This window comes from Eretmochelys imbricata, chromosome 12 (genome assembly GCF_965152235.1).
Source record: "Eretmochelys imbricata isolate rEreImb1 chromosome 12, rEreImb1.hap1, whole genome shotgun sequence".
Classification (NCBI taxonomy): domain Eukaryota; kingdom Metazoa; phylum Chordata; order Testudines; family Cheloniidae; genus Eretmochelys; species Eretmochelys imbricata.
Window position 1 is genome coordinate 11362482 of NC_135583.1, and position 22602 is coordinate 11385083.

Here is a 22602-nt window from a genome sequence, read left to right on the forward strand (position 1 = left end):
GTTACCTATATTTTCTGGTCCCAGTGCCATCAATATCAAGCACAGCTTCCCATATTTTTTTACCTTGTGACAGAAAAGAACAATTGCTTCATTAAATTCCAAGGACAATTTAGTAGTGAAATTCCTTTACCAAACAAATGCTTAAAACAGAGAATAACTTCGGTCAGTATTATCTGACTACCATATTCATGTAACATGGCCACATTAAGTTAAGCAGACACAATTTCTTACGATTGGTGTTAAATTTCTTCTTGAAATCCAAGCTGTGGTCTGGATTGCCATCTTACGCAAGAATGTAGTAGTGCAGCAGCTGTACTGCTAAGTCACATTAGTACAGGAATTGGCATGTGCACAAAAGACATCTGCCATCTCCAGTTTATACAAGGAATACGCAGAAGATAGATCCATTTTTTAGCCAAGAGAGAATGCAGAAAATATAAACGACAAATGTTACAGATGAGCCACGGTCTAGATTTTTTAAAATTTATTATTATTATTATTATTTTACAAAAGATATGGTTCCAATCCAATACCTTGAATAGAACAGTCTCTAGAAAAAAGGCATTTTGTTCCCCAGAATAAGAACCTGTTTTAAGATCAAAAGCAAACCTCAGAACTGGTATATATGCAGGTGCCACTATCACAGATGTATCTAGCATGAATTCAGCGATGTGAATGGTGCAAAAAGTTACACAGCAGGGGAAAGTGGGTTAGGAGGAATGTAGCAGGAAGAGCAACTAAGGCTTATCTATGCTGCCCTGCAGTTTGGACTACAAGGACGCGAACAGCAGTGCACACCAAAGTGCTGCACTCTGTAACTCTCCTGTGAGGCCATTTCAGGCCTGAATTTTCAGGTGTGAACTTCCCTGTTCACATTAACGTAGTCCTCTTCAAACAGAAAGACATTAATGCAAAAAAAGAACCTTTTAGTTTATGTCCACAGTGCCCACATAGGGGAGTTACTGCACAGCACTTTGGTGTACATTGTTGTTCACGCCCTCAAAGTCTGAACCATGGGGCAGTGTAATCATAGCCTCAGTTAAAGGATTCTCCCTAAAACACACTTACAGACTCCCATTAGTTGCTTTTCCTGACCCACATCAAGGACATCAAATGGGACTCTAAATCACACTTTGTATGCACCCATTTTCTGACCATTCATTTACATCACTGCCAAATTTAGTCTGAAATATTCATTCTAGCAAAGCAGCATCTCACTTTCTTGTTTGCAGATGCTACACCGTTTATCTTGGCACAATTATATATTATTCAACTAACTGTAGTTACTTCTACAAGCTTTACACTAGATAAATAAAATAATGATTTGTTATCACGTAGTTATTTAAACACTTACCTTGCAAGCGTTAAGTCTTCTAGACAATTTAACTTATTTCAACGACACTTCAGTTTGATTCAGTCAAATCATTATATACATGTTTTGTAGTTGCACACTAAAAACATTGATCGTATTTTCTTTGGACATTGACATTAAATTGAGGCAGCACCTTCTCTGATCTTCTATTACTTCCCTATGTTTAATTTTTGTATTCTCTCTTCCCCATAAGAGGCCATATACCAAATAGCCCCTTTCTCACCACCCCCCGAACTGGTGCACATAGATATTATAAAAGCAGGGTTAGCCTGCATCTGTGTGCTGATTAGCTGTGGTTCCCTTCACAAGTCTATTTCCCGAGGCACACTGTTTCTGCCAGGAGCAGAAAAATTTACACTGTAGGAGAGGTGTAGCTTGTGGGGGTGTCACATAAGGCCAATTGCCAGGACAAGAAAATGGTGTAAAAGCATTGCAACACAGGCCAGGGCTCTTAGACTTCCATCCTGGAATGCCCCATGCTTTCAGTTGCAGACCTTCTGCTGAGTGACTTCTCTGGGTGCTTCAAAGGGAGTCACAACATTCCATTATGCTCTTCCTTTGGTTCTCGTGTTTGAAGACACAGTTTGGCCCAAATAGTCCATAAACCTTTAGTGGTGAAGGCAGCACTGATATTAAGGCTCATGTGAGTATTATGCAGGCACTCAGGGCCATAAGTTCCCTGGCTTTCCAGGAAAAAAGTGTTTTTAAAACACTATTATTTTTGACATGCAAACATAAAATGACCTCAAATTAGGTCACTTACAAGATCTTATGGAGGAGGACAAGCCTGTTTATGCAAACTAAGATTCACAGGAAGAGAGAAACTAGGAAGCTGAATCAAAGACTTTTCAAAGGCTGCTCCCTTTGACAGGATGCCCTCTGGCTTTCCAACCCCACAGCCTCCTGAAGGGAATGCCATAGCAAATGGGACGGAAAAGGCCACACTAAAGTGTGGCTGTTAAAAGTCACCTGGTCTCTACTGTCAGGCAGCATCCTCATCCAGGGATACATCACCACTCTCCAGGACACACAGCTTTATTTAAACTAAGAGAATCAAGAAATTAGAGTTTTGGTCAGACTTGGGGTTAATAAACTTCCTCCCAGAGGTGCAGGATTTGCAGTTTGCAACTTCCATTGAGGCAGTTTCCTCCGCGGTAGCATAGATGGTGATTCTGCAATATGCCTGGCCAGTTTCTGCCAAGAAACTCTGGATGGTGATCCAGAAGAGCTCCAGTGGATCTCCCAGGTTCCCTAGTTAGGCCTTCTCTCAGAACTGGGGATGCACTGCTCAATTCTGACCTGTCCAGCAGAGCTGGATTGCAGACAACTTGCGCTGCTTCTTATCACTGGGCCTTGCAACCTGCATTCTGCCAGGAAAACTCAGCGAATGAATCAGATTCTGGTATAGTATTTGCATGACCATTCCTCATGATGGTATAAAAATGGCCTTGACAAAAGCTCCTGCCCAGACATGAATCTCAGTGGGGAAAGGATTATTCCTGAAGTTTATGGCTTGTTAACTAGACTACAATTTCTGTCACTGCTCTGAAGTAAGTGTTCTGTGACTAAAACCATTGTGTGAAACTGGAACATTTAGTTATGAAAGCAGCTTTTAAAACTGTTTTTTTTTTTATTGCAGTCTACAAAGTAGGAAACGAATTGCAATTATTTTTCAGTTAAATGCAAACTATGCAGATTTATTAAAAATTCAGAGATTTGAGTAGCAGTCACTTCAATATGCACGTACATCTTTTAAAAACTCTAAACATAATCCCAGTTAGATATTGCTGTTCCGTTTGAAAACAATGGTTTAGCGAAGACACTTCCATTTAAAATAAAGGTGTATATTATTTTTAAATAGGGAAGCCACTTTGATATAGTTCATCAACAATGAATTATGTTCTTAATATTTTCTTCATACAAACTACTTTAGGGATCATGACACAACCTGCTTTGTTTCAGACAAGAGCTGACAACTTCTAACATACTTATCCCTGTTAATAGAAACTACCTCAAAACTCCAACAGTTGGAAACAATCTGTTAAGAACCTCTCTCGTGTGTGTTTAAAACTCTTCTTTCTACTTATAAAATATATTAAACAAAAAACTCAAAACCTCAAAAGCTAAACTGAAAATAGTTTGCTATTGAAACAGAATTTAATGTTGGGATCACCTTCTCATTCTTATTTAAAACCCAGGCTGCTAATGTATCCTGTTTGAAAGGCACCAAAGCAGAACACAAAAAACATTTACCCAGTCCAGTAGGTTTTCATAATCGGGCAGAGTTTACCTGTCTCCGACTGACAGACTTTAGATGAAATACAACAGCAGGATATAAAAAAGTGAGTGAATCGGTAGCTACACAGATTTCAGAGTAGCAGCCGTGTTAGTCTCTAAGGTGCCACAAGTACTCCTTTTCTTTTTGCAAATACAGACTAACAAATTTACTTGAGCATAAGCTTTTCATGCTATCGTGGCACCTCAGAAGAGCTGGAGTCAGAAGCTCCCTCAGTAAAATGAGCTCTTTTATGCGAAGCCTCAACAAGTAGGTCATCTTCATGTTCTTTGTTGTTCAAGAACTCCTGGTTCTCTCTCTTGCGTTTGTTAATCAGGTGGTTTTCTCCCTCATTAAGCTTCCCCTCTGGGAGACCCAGCGTCCTAAGACAGACTATAGCTGCAGCCTGTTCTGCTAGCTTCTTTGACTTGTCCCTGAAGAGTAAGACAGAGCACAGGTAAAGGTAGAAGCAAAGCCTGCATGTTGCCAAGTACAATATTACATGCCTGAAAGAATTCATTTCCGGTCTCTGCTGCAACACAGTGAAACAAACAGTATGCAATACTCATGACAGCCTAACAGGTGGAAAGAGCTCAGGCACATTCACATCTCTTTAGATGCCTGTGCTTCTCTAAGGTGTCACTTCAAGTAGGAAAACGCTGTCTAAGAATACTGAGCCAAATCCTGCAGTCCCAACTGTCTTTGCTCAGAAGGTAGGACGCCAGTGGGAGTTTGCCCAATTGCTGCAATCCTTACTCCCACTAACATCAAAAGCCCTGAATAAAGCACACAGAGTTTAAAAGAATTTATGGAAAGAGCCTCAAGTCCAAATGTATCCCTAAATCCACTGAAGTCAGCTAAAATGGGCACAGTTCCACCAGGACTGAAACCCAACAAACTAGCTTTGAGGACAAGGTTATGTGTTCTTGAAACTTAACACATGAAAGGATTCTCTGTTTCTCTTCATTCAGCTAAGCCTGGAATGAGAATTATGGTCTAGCTGGAAGTTTGCTGAAGTCTGAGTAGTTCATAGGAATACTGATTGACAATTATAGCATTGGAAGTACAATGCTAAAATAACCTGCTGTCTGTTGCATATACGTATTAAAAGGGCATTTGTCTAACACTGATCTTCAATTTGCAATTTACTAGATGCAACCCTATGTATATCTTCCTGAGACAAACTCAAGGAATTTCATTATTAATAGATGCTTCTATAAAATATTATTGTGGAACCTTAGTGCATCAATTGAGGCAACTACTGATTCACTTTGTGACTTCTGGCAAGTTATCTAACCCCTCTCTGCCTCATTTTTTATATGTAAAATGGGAATACTACTTATCTTTGATGGGATATATGGATGAAGAATACTTTTCAAGTGTGGAGTATTTTTTATCATGGGCATTTCAGATTCAGTGTTTCAATACATTAATTAGTTCAAACTATAGACAGATTTCTTCCCAGCTTTAGGTTGGTTGTTTTTTTAACATGGTCTTGGGACAGGGAACATTTTAAAAAGTTGCTATCTGGATGCCTTTATGTACCATTTCACTTTATTTTATTTATTGAGTTACTGAAGGTATTCACAGTACAATAAGGCAGAACATTTATAAAAATATGGATTTGTAAATATTCCTAAATTGGACTAGGAGTCCAATCTAGCTCCAACTCTAATCAATGGAAAAACTCCTCCTGTCTTCAAAGTGAGAAGGAATGAGCAGGAAAGGGGATCTTCAGTAAGCACATGGAAAAGTTTGTGTAGATGAGAGGACAAAATGCCGAGGGGCAGTGTGGTGAAATAAAGCTGACTAGTTACACAATATACAAAGATATTTTACAGTCAATATATTTGATTACAATTTGTCTGTTTCATTGTGTTTCCTATATTGCAATATACACCCATTTTTGTTAAATCTATTCCATAAAACAGTGGTTCCCAAACTTGTTCCACCGCTTGTGCAGGGAAAGCTCCTAGCGGGCCGGGCCAGTTTGTTTACCTGCCGCGTCCGCAGGTTCGGCCGATTGTGGCTCCCAGTGGCTGCGGTTCAGTGCTCCAGACCAATGGAAGCTGCGGGAAGTGGCATGGGCCGAGGGACATACTGACCGCCGCTTCCAGCAGCTCCCATTGGCCTGGAGCAGCAAACCATGGCCACTGGGAGCTGCGATCAGCTGAACCTGCAGACAAGGCAGGTAAATAAATTGGCCCGGCCTGCCAGGGGCTTTCCCTGCACAAGCGGTGGAACAAGTTTGGGAACCACTGCCATAAAACAATTAAATTAATGTAATCTGATTTTCAATATAAGCTCGAGTATCCCAGGCCTGAACCATTATAAGACTTCGTTCAAAGAAATAGATACATAATATTCCTAAACACTGGGATGAGTATCATCAGAATGCTGCTGATATGCAACTATCTCTTTTGCTTTATGAATCCAGAAAGTTGTGTCACTGCTCTGGAGCAAAAGTTGATAATATTGCCATCTACTTTCAAAGATGTCAAATGTTAACTGACCCAAAGGAAATATTTTTGTTTTTTCATTTCAGCAAGAAAAACAGCAAAAAAAATACAGTTTTGGTTAGAAACAAACCAAATTCTTCTGATCAATTGTTCACTCAGCTCTAGTTGCCAACTGGATCGTATCTTGTTCTCTACCCTGAAAAAAGGAGAAGCCTTGCTGCTGCGTAAAGGTTATCGCCATGAAGACGGCCACGTCTTCCCTCAAAAATCCCTTGCTTACTGAGGGAACGTTACGCAAACAGTGGGCAGGATTAAGAAGTATTGCATCACTTTGACAAAGGTTTCCATGCAAAGCTTGTAGCTCAAATATTAGTGGGGAAGTGTTTTTTTCCAGTAGCATAGTTTAAAACTCTTAATGTTGGAGGCCTTTGCCTTATTTGAGGCCACCTTGAGGACTGTCCTAGTGGAAACATGGGCTCACACACTATTTACCTTTTAAGGATCCTACTACTGGAGACAGTCTTTCGGCTATGAAGGGCCCTCAGCTATGGAACTCACTCCTCCTTGGCATGTCTCATTTAATCATGTCCCACTTTAGAGAGACATTTTAAAGTTTTTTCCTTTCCATTATACCTTTATAAAGTAAAGTTTACTTAGTATTTTTTCCTCTCCATGTTTACATGTTGCCTTTCCAACAGTACATCACAAACAAATATTTTACTAAGGCCCAGTTACAAAACACATCAGAGAAGACTTACCATAAGGTTGATCTATATTTTTGTTCAGCTACTGTGACAACGGAACAGAATAATTTATCTAATGGTCTTTGAACCTAGAGAAAGGAGAGAATTACAGGTGTAACTTATTGCATTTCGTAAAACGAGCAACAGAGTCCTTCCTAGTCTTCTTTTTACTCTGGGAGCATGTAACACCATTAACATTCCAAGCCTTCACACTGCAAAATTCCCCTCACGTGTTCAAAATACTCAAGGAATCTATTGTCCAAACTAGAGTTGCTTCAAGAACTGCTTGATAGGCACATTGCACTTACCCATATCTCTAACAACAGCTATCACCAGATGCAACATAGGCAAGTACAAGAAACCCTGTAACAATTATATCATAACCTGTGCATACTGGAAATTTCTTCCCAACCCTAGTCAGTAAAAGATGGAGGGTTTGTCTCTTTTATATGTTTATGCCATCTAATAAAACTGTTGATATTATCCTTATTCACATCTAACCCTTTTGAATCCTGCCAAGCTCTTGGATTTAAATCATATCCTGTGGCAATGAATTCCACAGTAAGTTGTGTTGTATTAAAAAACTGTATTTCCTTTTATCAGTTTTAAATCAGATGCCTTTCAATTTCATTACCGGTCTAGTTTTTCTTGTATTAAAGAGACTCTAAATCCAAACTTTGTAAAACTTATACCGATAAAAGTTACAGGACCAAATCGCACCACGACAGGGTTCCTTACCTTTGCTTAATCATTTAGAAACCTGATCATGCAAACATGAACTACCTGGCATAGCACTTATGACATGGAGTAGACTGTTAGAATTTTGAAATTAAGATGTCCTTTTGTAATAGTTGTTCACTCTCTCATTTTATAAACATGTTTTTCTTGTTTATCTACCACAGCAGTTGCAAAAATTGCTGCTGCCTAGATAGAAAAGAAAAAGCAGACTTGTGACATACCAGATGACATTAGCAAGAATGAACACAATTCTAGGAATTCAGTGGTGCTACATTCTAATATTCCATGTCTCATTTAGCTTTTTAATATTAGATATAGTATCATTTATCATGTGTTTCCAGAGACACAAGGAAAATTCAGACAGGCAGTGCACACATTTTTTTCAGGAACACAGCAAAATAGCATTTTAGAAAATGCTATTAGTGAATTTAAAAATGTTTATAATCTGGACATAACGACTGGGTGGCCCAATGAAATAAGACACTACTTCTTTACCTACACAAGAATGAGTTCAAATGTAGGCTCAGTGAAATATAATAAATAAATTTGATGGTTTCATCCATATCCCCTACTCTGTGTATTACAAAATTACCTCACAATTGACCATTTCCATTTGAGGTACCCATGGGCCGGGGGGTTGCCAGTGGGAAGAACTGCAGGTCAGAATTGAGATACATAGACAGAATTGTAAGGGGGAAGCTTGCCCAATACTTGAGTTCCTCACTATCATTAGTGCTAAAACAGATCACTAGTTTTATACAGAAAAAATAAGGACATTTTCATTGGATTTTAAGGGAGGTTAAATTTTACACCTAAAGAGAAATGTTTCTATGCTGTAGAATTGTGCTAATTTCGTGTTATAACGCACCATAATTTACATGTGTGTCCATACCAAAGCATCTAGCAACTGTGTCAACAAAACTCCAGTTTAAAAATAAAAAAGCATTTTTAAACTTCGAGAGCGTCTTGTTTCAAACCAATCAATTCACAGTTTCCTGATAGTCCTCAGTAAACTATGGCATAAATGTATTAGCTAAGGATCTGCCTTGTACTTTTGTTGACAAATGCAGAGACTCACAGTTTCATAAACAGGTTGAGGGTGCTTTGCCTTCCTACACCATTCCAAGAGATACATTTTGGGAGTAATCTGTGGTGGATATTCTCGCCTAGACAGAAAAATGAAATACAAAATAATCCCACAATTGTAGTGAAAAGGTTTGTACAGAAAATATTTCTATAGAACAGACCTATATTAAGTTAGACAGGTAATCTCTCTATCAATGCAGGATTGGTACTATAGTATTTTTACTAGTTTTTGTTTCCAGTCTAATTTTAAAACTCCCAAGCGACAGGTCTCCCATCCCTTTCCTCAGGGAACTGTCCAATAAATACATCTTTAAATTGGTATCTAAAAACTATTATTAAATATTGTTTCTTTATTTACCACCTCCCACCTTCACTCGGTGCAGTCATACAAGCAGTGACAAGGTACTGATAGGAAAGCTGGGCCAAATTGCCTGCATTCTATTGCGTTTTGGACTGAATCTGACAAGCTGCACCACAGGGGTTTTTGATAATTACCATAAATATTTTCCAAAAGTGGTTTAAAAACGTTTACAGGAATTAATTTATTAATGGGGAAAAAAAGAGAAGAAGTGAGACTGGTTCTATAAAACATTGCTTCTACTATCGAAGTGGGAGTATGGTTCCTAGAGTGTGGCAGAGAACAGAAATACTGTAGACACATCATGCTCAGTCTTTAGGAAGTCACTCCTGCTGAGTTTGAAAGCATAGTGACTGCCTTTGAAAGGCATCTTGGGCAATACTCAACCAGTACTCTAGGCACCGAATGGCTAGGCAGCAGTTCTGCAGAAAAGGACCCAGTGGACGAGAAGCTGGATACAAGTCAACAGTGTGCCCTTGTTGCCAAGAAGGCTAACGGCATTTTGGGCTGTATAAGTAGGGGCATTTCCAGCAGATCGAGGGACATGATCATTCCCCTCTATTCGACATTGGTGAGGCCTTATCTGGAGTACTGTGTCCAGTTTTGGGCCCCACACTACAAGAAGGATGTGGAAAAATTGGAAAGAGTCCATTGGAGGGCAACAAAAATGATTAGGGGGCTGAAGCACATGAGTTATGAGGAGAGGCTGAAGGAACTGGGATTGCTTAGTCTGCAGAAGAGAAGAATGAAGGGGGATTTGATAGCTGCTTTCAACTACCTGAAAGGGGGTTCCAAAGAGGATGGAGCTAGACTGTTCTCTGTGGTAGCACATGACAGAACAAGGAGCAATGATCTCAAGTTGCAGTGGGGGAGGTTTAGGTTGGATGTTAGGAAAAACTTTTTCACTAGGAGGGTGGTGAAGCACTGGAATGGTTACCTAGGGAGGTGGTGGAATCTCCTTCCTTAGAGGTTTTCAAGGTCAGGCTTGACAAAGCCCTGGCTGGGATGATTTAGTTGGGGACTGGTCCTGCTTTGAGCAAGAGGTTGGACTAGATGACCTCCTGAGGTCCCTTCCAACCCTGATTCTATGATTCATTGGGACAGGACTGACAGGTTTCTCAAGAGACTGGACAAACATGAAGTATAAAAAAATTATTCTGCAGGATCACTTCAAAATTAGGTGATCTTAGATCAATAACAGAATGTTTACAAACTGTGATTCGCACAGTTCCTCAATGTCTCAGGGAATGCCTAGAAATATCTTCTGAAGACTCCTGGTACATATTAAAGAAAAATTATTAATGTGCTTTCAAACTCCTGCACAGTACATAGGTTTAGGAGAGGTAGTTTCAGTAGAGTGATATACTTAACTAATCACTGACCATTATTTCTTAAAAAATATATTTTCTTAATAGAAAAAGCATTTTGAGGCTGCTTATTACTGTGCACTTCATAATTTCCTGCTAGAACTTCCTTGTTTCAGCAGAAAAAACCCACAGTATTTAGAAAAATATACTGCGGCTTAATTAAATTTCATTAAAAAGAATTAAACTCTATGAAGTTTTAACACACAAAACAGCTTTGTTTAGATCAATGTTCACATTCTTTTATGTGTGCCTGAAATTTATCATCATCAATTAACATACTGCACTATTTAATTAAATGTCATATGGACTGTCTCCTCTTAAAAAGTTTATCCAAGAAGGTGCTGTAATATTTGAACTGCCGATTTTCACCTATAAAAGTTTTGTCAGGTACCAAAGATCAGACAAAAAAGTGTAACCGTAAGTTCAAAAAGATGGTGAAGAATAAACTTTGCATGCTTACTTGTCAAATCTAACAGCCATTTTTATCACATCTGTGTCTTCCATCTGCTCATCTTCATCTTGTGTCTTGGCCTTTAATGATGCCTTCTTAGCTTCCAGAATAGCTGTTGTTTCTTCATAGAAACCGCCCATTTCAAATACTTCACTATTAAAAAAATTACTTCTATTATTAGCATTAGGAGTCAATTTATGTGTGTTCACACACCATTTTAATAACTAAAATAAATATTAAAAATGTATTTCAAAGAAGTTGCATGTGCTTAGAAAACTAAGTTGAGGTACAGTTATATGCTGCAAAGTAACGCTGTCTAGAGTCATGGGATTCTATATTCATCACCTGTCCTTGGCTTCTTGCAAAGTTTGCTCAGTTTACAAGAAAGAAGTTCATTCCTCTACCTGCTGACCTAAAGACTCAACCTGGGATCTGAAAGCCAAGCCAGAAGCCATCACAGACCCTGCAATTTCAATTAAATTACAACTTTACAGAAGCATAAGCCAATAAAGATCCCAACTCTCTCTCCCAGTCTTGTATCAGCTCTGAAAGGCTAGTAGGAACAAAAAGTAGTTAACATTGTCAAAAGAATTTGAATACATATAGAGGGCAGATCTGTTGAGCAAGATGATATTTTTACAGTCCCTTTTCTGATTTTTACAGTCCCTTTTCTGATAATCTGATTATCTTATGCATTAGATATATCAGAGGCGCAACTGCACTGGCAAAATTGGAATCCATAATTCCCCACACGTGGTAGTAACTATGAAAGCTGCAGTGTACACAATGTTCAGTATTTTTTTAACCACTGTATCATAACATGTCTCATAGTGGGGTAAGGCAACTCAATAGTAAAAATGCATGTGTGCTGTGTACACTATGGTCTCCATTGTTGGTGTTATCAGTAGAACAATAGAGGATGAATAATTATGTAAGTGAGGAGGTTCCTTAGAGTGGACAAGGCCGTCCATATATGCTGGGCCATGTAAACTCTTTTCTGACTTTAATATATTAGTGCACACTCTAGCACTCAATTAGAATGAAAACTCTGTAGTATGCTAAAACTTTTACTGGTGGCAATTTAGCGTTAACACCACTAGGCAGCAGTGTTAAATCACATTACTATCTACAGGTTTCAGAGTAACAGCTGTGTTAGTCAGTATTCACAAAAAGAAAAGGAGTACTTGTGGCACTTTAGAGACTAACCAATTTATTTGAGCATAAGCTTTCGTGACCATCATGGTCTCTGTGTATATAATGTCTTCTGCAGTTTCCACAGTATGCATCCGATGAAGTGAGCTGTAGCTCACGAAAGCTTATGCTCAAATAAATTGGTTAGTCTCTAAAGTGCCACAAGTACTCCTTTTCTTATTACTATCTACAGAGATGTTTTCTCATTTTAAAAAGAACTAAATGTTCTTCAGTTATGTAGTGATTAAATAGACTGTTCAAAACATTGTTTCAAAGGCTTATGGACCCGCTAAGACAGGTCTGTGAAACTGCTTCCTGGTCAATCTCTTTCGAGGTCTACAAAAATGCAAAAAAGCTATGGAACGTATTTTCAAAATGGCACAACATTGCTCTTATACAGTGAAGGTCTCTGTTTAATTATTTCATTTTTATAAACTGTGCCTTTCATTTCTCTAGATGCATCCAAAATTTAACACAATCAGTTTTTGTAAGAGCCCCCACCTTCGACTGGGTAAACTTTCCCCTTTCGCTATTAGTTACACAGGGAGCCCTTAAAGAGGCAACAGCCCCTTTTTCTTCTGGCCAGACAGACAAGGACACATTGCCTACAGTTGCATTGAGCACATTCTGGGCAACACTGCCACTCGTTGCTGTGGAAGTAGCATACCAGATAACCAAAGAAAGGGAGGTAAACGGTTATCCTAAAGATGTAAAACAGCATATTGCAAACACAGAATTATGCTATGACAGTGGCAGAAAAAATCCCCTATGAATTAGCTGAGTCAAGGGAAAGCTCATCCCTCTGGTACCAGCAGATGAAATGCTGGCACCTGCTGGAGACATGATACTGGACTAGATGAACCACAGGTCTGATCCACAAAAAGAAAAGGAGTACATGTGGCACCTTAGAGCCTAACAAATTTTACTTCTTTTCTTTTTGCAGATACAGACTAACATGGCTGCTACTCCGAGGTCTGATCCAGTATGGCAATTCCTATTACCTATATAAAATGCTTACCAGATTTCTTGAGTCGACTGTGCAGCATGCAGTTTCTTTCCCTCTGTGGTTTCTAACTGTTCTCTTAACATCTGACAAAGACAGTACTTTGTGTTGGTATAGTGATTATCATATCTCACTGCCTGAAGGAAAGAGATATGTAATATGTAAAAATACACTAAAGAAAGAACTATTCCTATTACCTAACCTTTCACATGTTTCTGGCTACATTTCAAGATAGTTTAAGGAATGTACAGCACAGCGTATACAGTTCTCAATAAAGTAAAGTCTACTCAGTACTCTCATTTATTAACACAGTCCAGAACTGGGTTGGTGTTTTTTTCTGGAAAAAAAATCTGAATTATTTTATTATTGGCTCTTTATACACTTGAGAAAAACAAGAAAGTAGTTGACAAGAATTTCACACATATACTACTTTACTACTCAAATTGATGGATGTACACCTTTGGGTGCAGTGGAAGTTTGACTAATTTGATTTTTGTCCTTTTCCATTCCTTGATTTTACCCTCATGATTTGAACAGATCAAAGCTGTATGTGGTCGCGGGAGGGGGAAAGGTTTGGTATAAAAATAAATACAGCTTGCACTTACTGCAAATGTGGCCTTGTTAGCCAAGTCTCCAATTCAGCAAGGTACCTAAGCAGTTCAACTGAAGTCAATGGGACTATTCACATTCACAAATGTCTTGCTGATCTGGACATAAGTCACCTCTGATAGTTCAAAAGTATGAGCTGTATTGTAAATTCTGCTTTAGGAATAATCTTTGGTATTTAACTGCGTAACACAGGTAACTCAACAGACTGGGCCAAATTAATCTCTGATTTAACGCCAATGACAATGGAATTAATAGCACAAATGAATTGGCACACCTTTTGAAGGGCTGAAAATATTATTTCTTTATTATGCATTTTCGCTGCTGTACAACATTGCAGGCAGTACGGTTGACTTGAAGAGGCTGGCGCATGTTACCTTGGTGATTTTTTCTTGAAGGACATCCTTGATAGAATTGAATGCGCACCAACCTGCTTTCTTTCTTCACGAGAGTTCCCTTCCTGATCGTGGCGCATATTAATTTCTTGGTCCAAACATACATATTGGTCAACTTCTTCTATTTGTTCTCCCTTGATTGTTATTTGGGCTTTTGGCAAGGTATCAGACAGCATACATTTTGTTTTGGAGCATTTAGTTTTCAGTCCGACTTGGCTGCTTTTTGTGTTGAGTTCTAGCAGTATTTTCTGTAGTTTGACAGTATTTTCACACAATACCTTCAGCTCAGCTACTGCCAGCAATGTTGTACGGCAGCAAAACATGGGCACTAATGAAGACAGCAGAGCAGCAACTGTCTGTCATGGAGATGGTGATGGAAAGAAGAATTCTGGGAATTTCAATCCACAACCGAGTCCCCAGTGAAGTGATCAGACAGCAGAGTGGAAGGCAGGATGTCGTCACTGAGAGCAGGCATAGTAAAATGCGATAGGCCTGGAATACAGCGAGGCTCACTGATAATCAATGGACTGCAGCTGTTGCTGAGTGCTACCCACAGGAACCGAAACAACCACTCGGTCGACCTCCAAAGAGATGGGAAGATTTTATTGTGAAAAGACATGGCGGCACAAGGAGAAGGAAGGCCAGGATACGAGCAGAATGAAAGACGTGTTGTGATCGGCGCAATCTATACGAGGGCTGAAGGACTGATCGATCAAGGTGATGATGCATTTTAGGCCTTAAACTTATTTTAAATTGAACTTTTCTAGATTTTTAGCATGTAGTTTTTTTCATGATGGTTACAAAATTGAATAAGAAAAAAAAGTAAGACACTGAAGTCCTATTCTTTTAATCTGTTTTTTTTTAAAAACATGCATCTGTGATAGGGCCTTCAGTGGCCGGGCACCCTAGTGGCTAGATCATTGGTTAGGGGCTGGAGGAGGGGACCTGCCCTCCTTTCCCTCAGGTCCTGGCTCAGAGTCCTGGGCCACTCACACCCCTTGACAGGGGAGATGGATCTTGCGCCCAGCCATGAAGTCGGGGGGCTCAGGACCTCGTGTCTCCCTATGTAAGTCCTTTAGTTTGGGGAGTGGCCCTGCTAGTCCAGTTTCCCCACAGTTGGGGCTTGGCGGTAGATTCCCGTTGGCAGGGGAAGACTTACTTGCTTCCAGTGGTTGCATTGGCAGACAGGTTGCGTCTCTGCCTTTAGGCAGACACACAGAGAGCTCCTGTCTCTTTGCCAGTCAGCCCCTGACTGAGCCAGGCTCCCCTTTTTTCTCCCCCTTCCAGGACTGGCATTGGCTGCAGGTTTAAGGGGCGGGTCTAGCTGAACCCACAGGTTTTCTTTAACCCCTGCTGTGCCTGGCAGCCGTCTCTGTGCTCCTTCACAGCAACTCTGTCAATAAAATGGTAGATGGCCCACCAATTGCACTATAATGAAACAACTGACTGAACAACGTTCTCTGTGCTTTTCTGCCATTTGAAAAAACCTTAACATTTTCTAGAAGAGGAAAATAATTCTCTAGAGTAGTTTAAATGACTTTAGAAAACTGTGAAACTCTGCAGCCTTTCTAGATAGAACTCATCTTTCTATTCCTACTCCATTCAATATCACATTCACTGTTGTAGCATTCACAACATTGGCACTAGTTCTGCATAAGTGCAGAGATTTTTGAGGGCATCCCAAAAGCCTGAGAAATCTTTCTAAAACCTGGGCATCAAGAATGAGAATAGGCAACCACAGTATGTAATAAAACAAAACAAAATATTTACTGTATACTAGACAAAAAATTCAGTGATGTAGTCACTGAAAAGTTGGTAAAAATTGTAATAGTTTTCATCTCATGCAATATGCAAAAATATTACAGGAGCTTTACTAATTGAAAAACAATGAGGACTTAAAGACACCCTACACAAACTTGGGTTAACATCTCTAAACTATGTTAATTACAGGTAAAATCTTCCCAAACGTACGTATTTGATGTATTCTTGCATGACTTCCTTCAAGGGACAAAGGCCTTCTCTTCTGAAGATGGATGGGTTCCACATGGCAGCACGAGCTATCATTACCGATGAAGCACCTGCTGCTTGTTGGAAGGCTTCAATGTCAGTATATTCTTTGATGAAGTCATGAGATCCTCCACTGAAAACGAACATCTTTGTTATGATTAACAATGATTAACATGACACCACCATGCAGAAAACAGTGTATTCTGCGCATTAATAGAGCTGGGCACGCATGATAATACAGAAGGCTTATGGACTGTCATGTTATTCATTGTTGGTATAATCTATTTAGGAAATCAGCACCACTCTGGGAGAATGGATGGCTTAGAGCAGTGGTGGGCAATCTGCGCCCCATCACTGGCTTAAAGGATTATTAGTAATGGGATATGAAAGCCTTCCAAAGTCAGACCAGGCCAGTAGTGACCAAAAGTTATTAGCATCTGATGACTGATTGGTAGGCAGCCTCTGTAAAATGAGTTCGGTGGTACCAATCCAGTTTCTAGTGAACAGTTCTCCTTAACTCAAGACATCCCCCAATAAGCATAAATTGGCTTAGTTTCCCTAAAGAAGACAAGCGCTGATTTTGTATGTGCCACCTTCATTAGCTACACAATAGGTTTTAAAAGTCAGCTGTTCTGGAAAGAGAATGCTGTTTGGTGGCCTGTGCAAGATGAATTTGAAGATCTTAGTTCAATTTCCAGTGGATCAGGTGCACCTCCAAACCTGGTACCCCTTGTTGGTAATTGTAGTAGAAAGGACTAACATTGAATGAGCATAGGCTCAAGTCTGAGGCAAATGGGCAGGGGAACAGTGAGTAAAAAGCGTGCTCTGCCTCTAGCTACGCTGTATCATGTTCTATGGCTAGAAAACATCATTTTCTAACATTATCAATCTAAAGCTAAAAATAATTTAAAATCCTGTTTTCCCCTCCCAACAATTTTCTAACTGTAACAGAACACTCTAACAGGTTTCAGAGTAACAGCCGTGTTAGTCTGTATTCGCAAAAAGAAATGGAGTACTTGTGGCACCTTAGAGACTAACCAATTTATTTGAGCATGAGCTTTCGTGAGCTACAGCTCACTTCATCAGATGCATACTGTGGAAACTGCAGCAGACTTTATATATACTCAGACAGAGACAAACACCTACAAGATCTCTGTCAAGCTTTCTTACAACTACAGTACCCACCTGCGGAAGTAAAGAAACAGACTGATAGAGCCAGAAGAGTTCCCAGAAGTTACCTACTACAGGACAGGCCTAACAAAGAAAATAACAGAACGCCACTAGCCGTCACCTTCAGCCCCCAACTAAAACCCCTCCAACGCATTATTAAGGATCTACAACCTATCCTAAAGGATGACCCAACACTCTCACAAATCTTGGGAGACAGGCCAGTCCTTGCCTACAGACAGCCCCGCAACCTGAAGCAAATACTCACCAACAACCACATACCACACAACAGAACCACTAACCCAGGAACTTATCCTTGCAACAAAGCCCGTTGCCAATTGTGCCCACATATCTATTCAGGGGACACCATCACAGGGCCTAATAACATCAGCCACACTATCAGAGGCTCGTTCACCTGCACATCCACCAATGTGATTTATGCCATCATGTGCCAGCAATGCCCCTCTGCCATGTACATTGGTCAAACTGGACAGTCTCTACGTAAAAGAATAAATGGACACAAATCAGATGTCAAGAATTATAACATTCATAAACCAGTCGGAGAACACTTCAATCTCTCTGGTCACGCAATCACAGACATGAAGGTCGCTATCTTAAAACAAAAAAACTTCAAATCCAGACTCCAGCGAGAAACTGCTGAATTGGAATTCATTTGCAAATTGGATACTATTAATTTAGGCTTAAATAGAGACTGGGAGTGGCTAAGTCATTATGCAAGGTAGCCTATTTCCTCTTGTTTTTTCCTACCCCCCCCCCCCCCCGATGTCCTGGTTTAACTTGGATTTAAACTTGGAGAGTGGTCAGTTTGGACGAGCTATTACCAGCAGGAGAGTGAGTCTGTGTGTGTATGGGGGTGGGTTTTTGGAGGGGGGTGAGGGAGTGAGAGAACCTGGATTTGTGCAGGAAATGGCCTAACTTCATTATCATGCACATTGTGTAAAGAGTTGTCACTTTGGATGGGCTATCACCAGCAGGAGAGTGAATTTGTGTGGGGGGGTGGAGGGTGAGAAAACCTGGATTTGTGCTGGAAATGGCCTAACCTGACGATTACTTTAGATAAGCTATTACCAGCAGGACAGTGGGGTGGGAGGAGGTATTGTTTCATATTCTCTGTGTATATATAAAGTCTGCTGCAGTTTCCACAGTATGCATCTGATGAAGTGAGCTGTAGCTCACGAAAGCTCATGCTCAAATAAATTGGTTAGTCTCTAAGGTGCCACAAGTACTCCATTTCTTTTTGAGAACACTCTAACTCACTTTGAAGGTGGACTAAAACTAGTCATAAAAATTCTTCAGGGTCCCCTTAAATGAAGAGCTACTGTTAATTTTGACATATAGGATAGTTACCCAACATTTTGATAAGAAACCAGAGCTCCCACAGCCAGGTGTACTTTGGGGAAATGTATCTCAGCAACAGAAGGCTTTGGAAGGCTGTGGCACTGGTTTCAAGGCCTAGGCGATCAGAGAGCGGGGTCCTGTTGCCCAGGGAGAAGTCTGCACCAGGGAGAGTGCCTGAGAAACCCAGAGCTAGGAACAGTAATCAGTCACTACCCAGATGGCTTAGAAGCACATAGAATTCAGCCATTGGATTCAAAACAGAACACTGGGGTCTGCCCAGAGAGGAGGAGGACTGGGCCATGTCATGACACAATACTAGTGGTGTTCACAGCATAATAATTAAGGAGCCCTTTTTGCACTAAAACAAAGACAGTGACATTTCAGATCGCAAACTTTGAATACCAAAGCCTCACTCTAACCTTGTGATTTGACAACAGATGTAATTATCTCATTTGCCCTATATAAGGAGACCCTTAGTTTCCTGCACTTAATCCCTTCTTGCTCAGTTAGATTTCCTTGGCATAATGTCTACTACCAGACATGGATAGCTTAAGATGACCATCTAACTTACTTTGCTATTACAGGAACAGAGACTGCCTCAGAGATGGCTTTGATCACTTCACAGTGGACAGGATGTTGAGGCCTCTCCTCCTTCTTCCTTCGCAACACAGAAAGAAAAAGACAAGATCAAAGATTTCTAGTGGAAATTGTGCATAAGTAAACTCTTAGCAGACAATTCCAGTCCTGTAGTGACAAACCTAGTCAGTCTCAGTTTACGTTCATATGTAAGGTGTAAAACTGCGTCACACGAAACACACCTTGAAAAATATTGCTATTTTGGTTCCCTGTGCAGGTGAAGCAGCTAATGTTTGGGGTGCACAGCTGTACACCTCACATACCTGAGAATTAAAATCTAGCATGCAACTATTTAATTCCTTTAATGTTAGATAATTTTTCCCTTCTATTTGGTTTTACCAAGGCTAAGATTTTAGAAAAACAGAAGCATAAAGTTAAGCTGCTAAATCTCTATTTATGCTCCTGAATAAGAAGCCTAATGTAGAAAGTACTAAGCACCCAGCTGCTGTCATTGAAATCAGAACCACTTCCTTGCAGCTGAACTAGACAAGGTGAAGTAAATTTGCTAGCCCTAGTTTATTTCTCTCTACCTGCCAACAAATAACAACAGTAATAATAATTCTTTCCACACAAACATATTTACCTTCCATGGACTGCAATGGCAGCAACACCAGTCTTTTCTATCCTCTTCACCAGGCTTATAGTGTCTTCAAGCTGAGGAGGGAAAAAACGGAACACATGTTATTTTAGTTTGATGGAGGAAGAGCTCTTCATCACATGATCATTATACAAACACATGCAGGAAATTTGTTCTCCCATCGAAGTGTACACAATTCCTACATTACTACGATCATACCCAAGATGAACATAACCCTTAATATAAGCTTTACTGAGAACTATTTATTATGGCTAAAACAGGATTCCAGTCATGCCATTTTTAATATGTCTCTTAGAAATTACAGCTTAAGAACCTGCTTGACTCAGGGAATACAACATTTGAGACTAATTCCCTTCACACGTCTCTGGGTTGTCTTTTAAAAGACATAAAAACACACTTGATTGGCAGGTACTATTTCACTGAATATGCTATAAGACATATATACTGCATCTTGGATGGAAGAGATATCACTCACATCTATTCATGCACAAAATATTCACAAACATTTCCCTAGGATAGATGTTGAAAAATGCCCCCCATGACTGAAGAATTTGATTAATATCCATACATTACCGGTTGTCTCATGAAATAAAGAAAAAAAACAACCCTTCTATTCCTTCAAAGAGAAAACATGAGCCTAATGAATGAGAGATGGAATTCAGGACATCGCCAATTTATTTTGCTACGTGCAATTATGCAGCTTTTAGAAAAAGCAAAGGATTCACCTTCTTTTCAGATGTTGGGCTAGTAGACTGTGGTTCATCTGAAAGTACAGTAGAACCTCAGAGTTACAAACACCAGAGTTACGAATTGACCAATCACACAGCTCATTTGGAACCGGAAGTACGCAATCAGGCAGCAGCAGACTTCCTCCCCACCTCCAAAGCAAATATAGTATTGTGTTAAACATAAACTACTAAAAAAAAGGTGAGGGTGGGGGAAGAAGCAGCATTTTCAAAGCTATATTAAGTCAATGTTCAGTTGTAAACTTTTGAAAGAACAACCATAATGTTTTGTTCAGAGTTACAAACAACCTCCATTTCCAAGGTGTTCATGTCTCTGAGGTTCTACTGTAGCACATTCAGCCTTTGGGAGAAGCAGATAGCATGGACGTAGAGACAGATGCTCACTTCCTGTTCTGCTGGAAGATACATGCTAGGCAAACTAGCTTGAAACAAGAAGGAAGAGAATCTAGGACAGTTCAAAGTGAAAAGGGAACATGCTAGTTCTTTGATCTCATGATTGTAGAGGGGGTTGTGGTGGACAATCAGCTGAACATGAGTTAGTTCCCAGTGCAATTCTGTGGCCAAAAAGGCAAATGTGATCCCTGAATGCATAAACAGGGGAGTCTCAAGTAGGTTCTCTCTGTATTTGGTACTGGTACGACCATGGCTGGAATACAATGTTCAGTTCCAGGGTTCACAATTCAAGAAGGATGTGGATAAATTGGAGATGGTTCAGAGAAGAATCACAAGAATGATTAAAGGATTAGAAAGCTTGGCTTACAATGATATACTAAAGGAGATAATTTTTTACCTTAATAAAGAGAAGGTTAAGGGGTGACTTGATTACAGTCTGTAAATACCAACATGGGGAATAAATATTTAATCATAAACTCTTCAATCTAGCAGAAAAAGGTATAACACGATCCAATGGCTGGAAGTTGAAGCTAGGCAAATTCATACGGGAAATAAGATGTACATTGTTACCAGTGAGTAATTAACCATGAACCAAATGTGACGTTGCGCCCCATAATGCTTTATGGGAATATGCTTATGAATGTGTATATGACATAATTGGAATGCGTTTTTATGCTACATATGCCATGTAACATCTCTCTGTAAAGGTTACGATCTACTGAATATATTCATCTTATGTGTATGCATGTGTCATTTTTGTACTCGAAGTTATGAATATTGGCTGTATACTTGTTTAATTTTAAATAGCCTCAGTGAAGCAGTTGGTCAGCTTCCTGAGAAAAGACTATTTTCAGTAAGTGCCCAATCAAGAAGCCCTTAAGCCAACAATGAACTTGGAGACGCCAATCCACATCTAAGCTTTCCCAGGAATGTGGCTTGGCTGGTAAGGAACTCAGTCATGCGTGGACATGTGACTTGCCCATGTGACTCCAAAACCCCATTTTGTGGCTGGATTCTACACTGGGGGAGGGAGGAGTGTCCACCAACAAGAGGAAGTCTATTTAAACCCCGGGAGACCCCTCCATTTTGTCTTCAGCTGGCTCAAGAGATAGCCTCTCCACCCCCAAAGGATACCAGAAGGAAACTGGGACAAAGGACAGTAACTACAGGGGGTGCGAGTGATTGCTGGACCCAGACTAGAAGGAGACTAGTCTGTAAAAGGAAGCTTACTGGAACATCTCTGAGGGTGAGGTTTTATCTGTTTTCAGTTTTCTTACTGTATTAGGCATAGAATTGCGTGTTTTATTTTATTTTGTTTGGTAATTTATTTTGTTCTGTCTGTTCCTACTGGGAACCACTTAAATCCTACTTTCTGTATTTAATAGAATCACTTTTTACTTATTATTTAACTCAGAGTATGTATTAATACTGGGGGAGGGGAGGGCAAAAAGCTGTGCATCTCTCTCTACCACTGTTATAAGCTTTATACAGGGTAAAATGGATTTATTTGGGGTTTGGACCCCTTTGGGAGTTGGGCATCTGAGTGTTAGAGACAGGAACATTTCTTAAGCGCCTTTCCGTTAAGCCTGCAGTTTGAGAGATGTGGTTCAGACCTGGATCTGTGTCTGTAGCCGGCAAGCGTGTCTGGCACA

The 22602-nt window shown here is 39.9% G+C and overlaps 1 protein-coding gene across 4 annotated transcripts in view; it reads right to left on the bottom strand.

Annotated features, from left to right (window-relative positions):
* Nucleotides 1–473: 473 nt before the first annotated feature.
* The window catches only part of DUS2 (dihydrouridine synthase 2), a 56306-nt gene continuing 34177 nt past the window's right edge, over nucleotides 474–22602 (bottom strand). For all 4 annotated transcript variants that reach the window (XM_077830764.1, XM_077830763.1, XM_077830765.1 and 1 more), the window contains exons 9-16: nucleotides 19797–19867; nucleotides 19149–19235; nucleotides 16016–16184; nucleotides 13059–13180; nucleotides 10859–11002; nucleotides 8666–8753; nucleotides 6865–6938; nucleotides 474–4081 (exon numbers count right to left, since the gene is read on the bottom strand). In XM_077830764.1, coding sequence (XP_077686890.1) covers nucleotides 3841–4081; nucleotides 6865–6938; nucleotides 8666–8753; nucleotides 10859–11002; nucleotides 13059–13180; nucleotides 16016–16184; nucleotides 19149–19235; nucleotides 19797–19867 — 996 coding nt within the window. In that variant the 3' untranslated portion in view covers nucleotides 474–3840. The remainder of the gene's footprint in view (nucleotides 4082–6864; nucleotides 6939–8665; nucleotides 8754–10858; nucleotides 11003–13058; nucleotides 13181–16015; nucleotides 16185–19148; nucleotides 19236–19796; nucleotides 19868–22602) is intronic.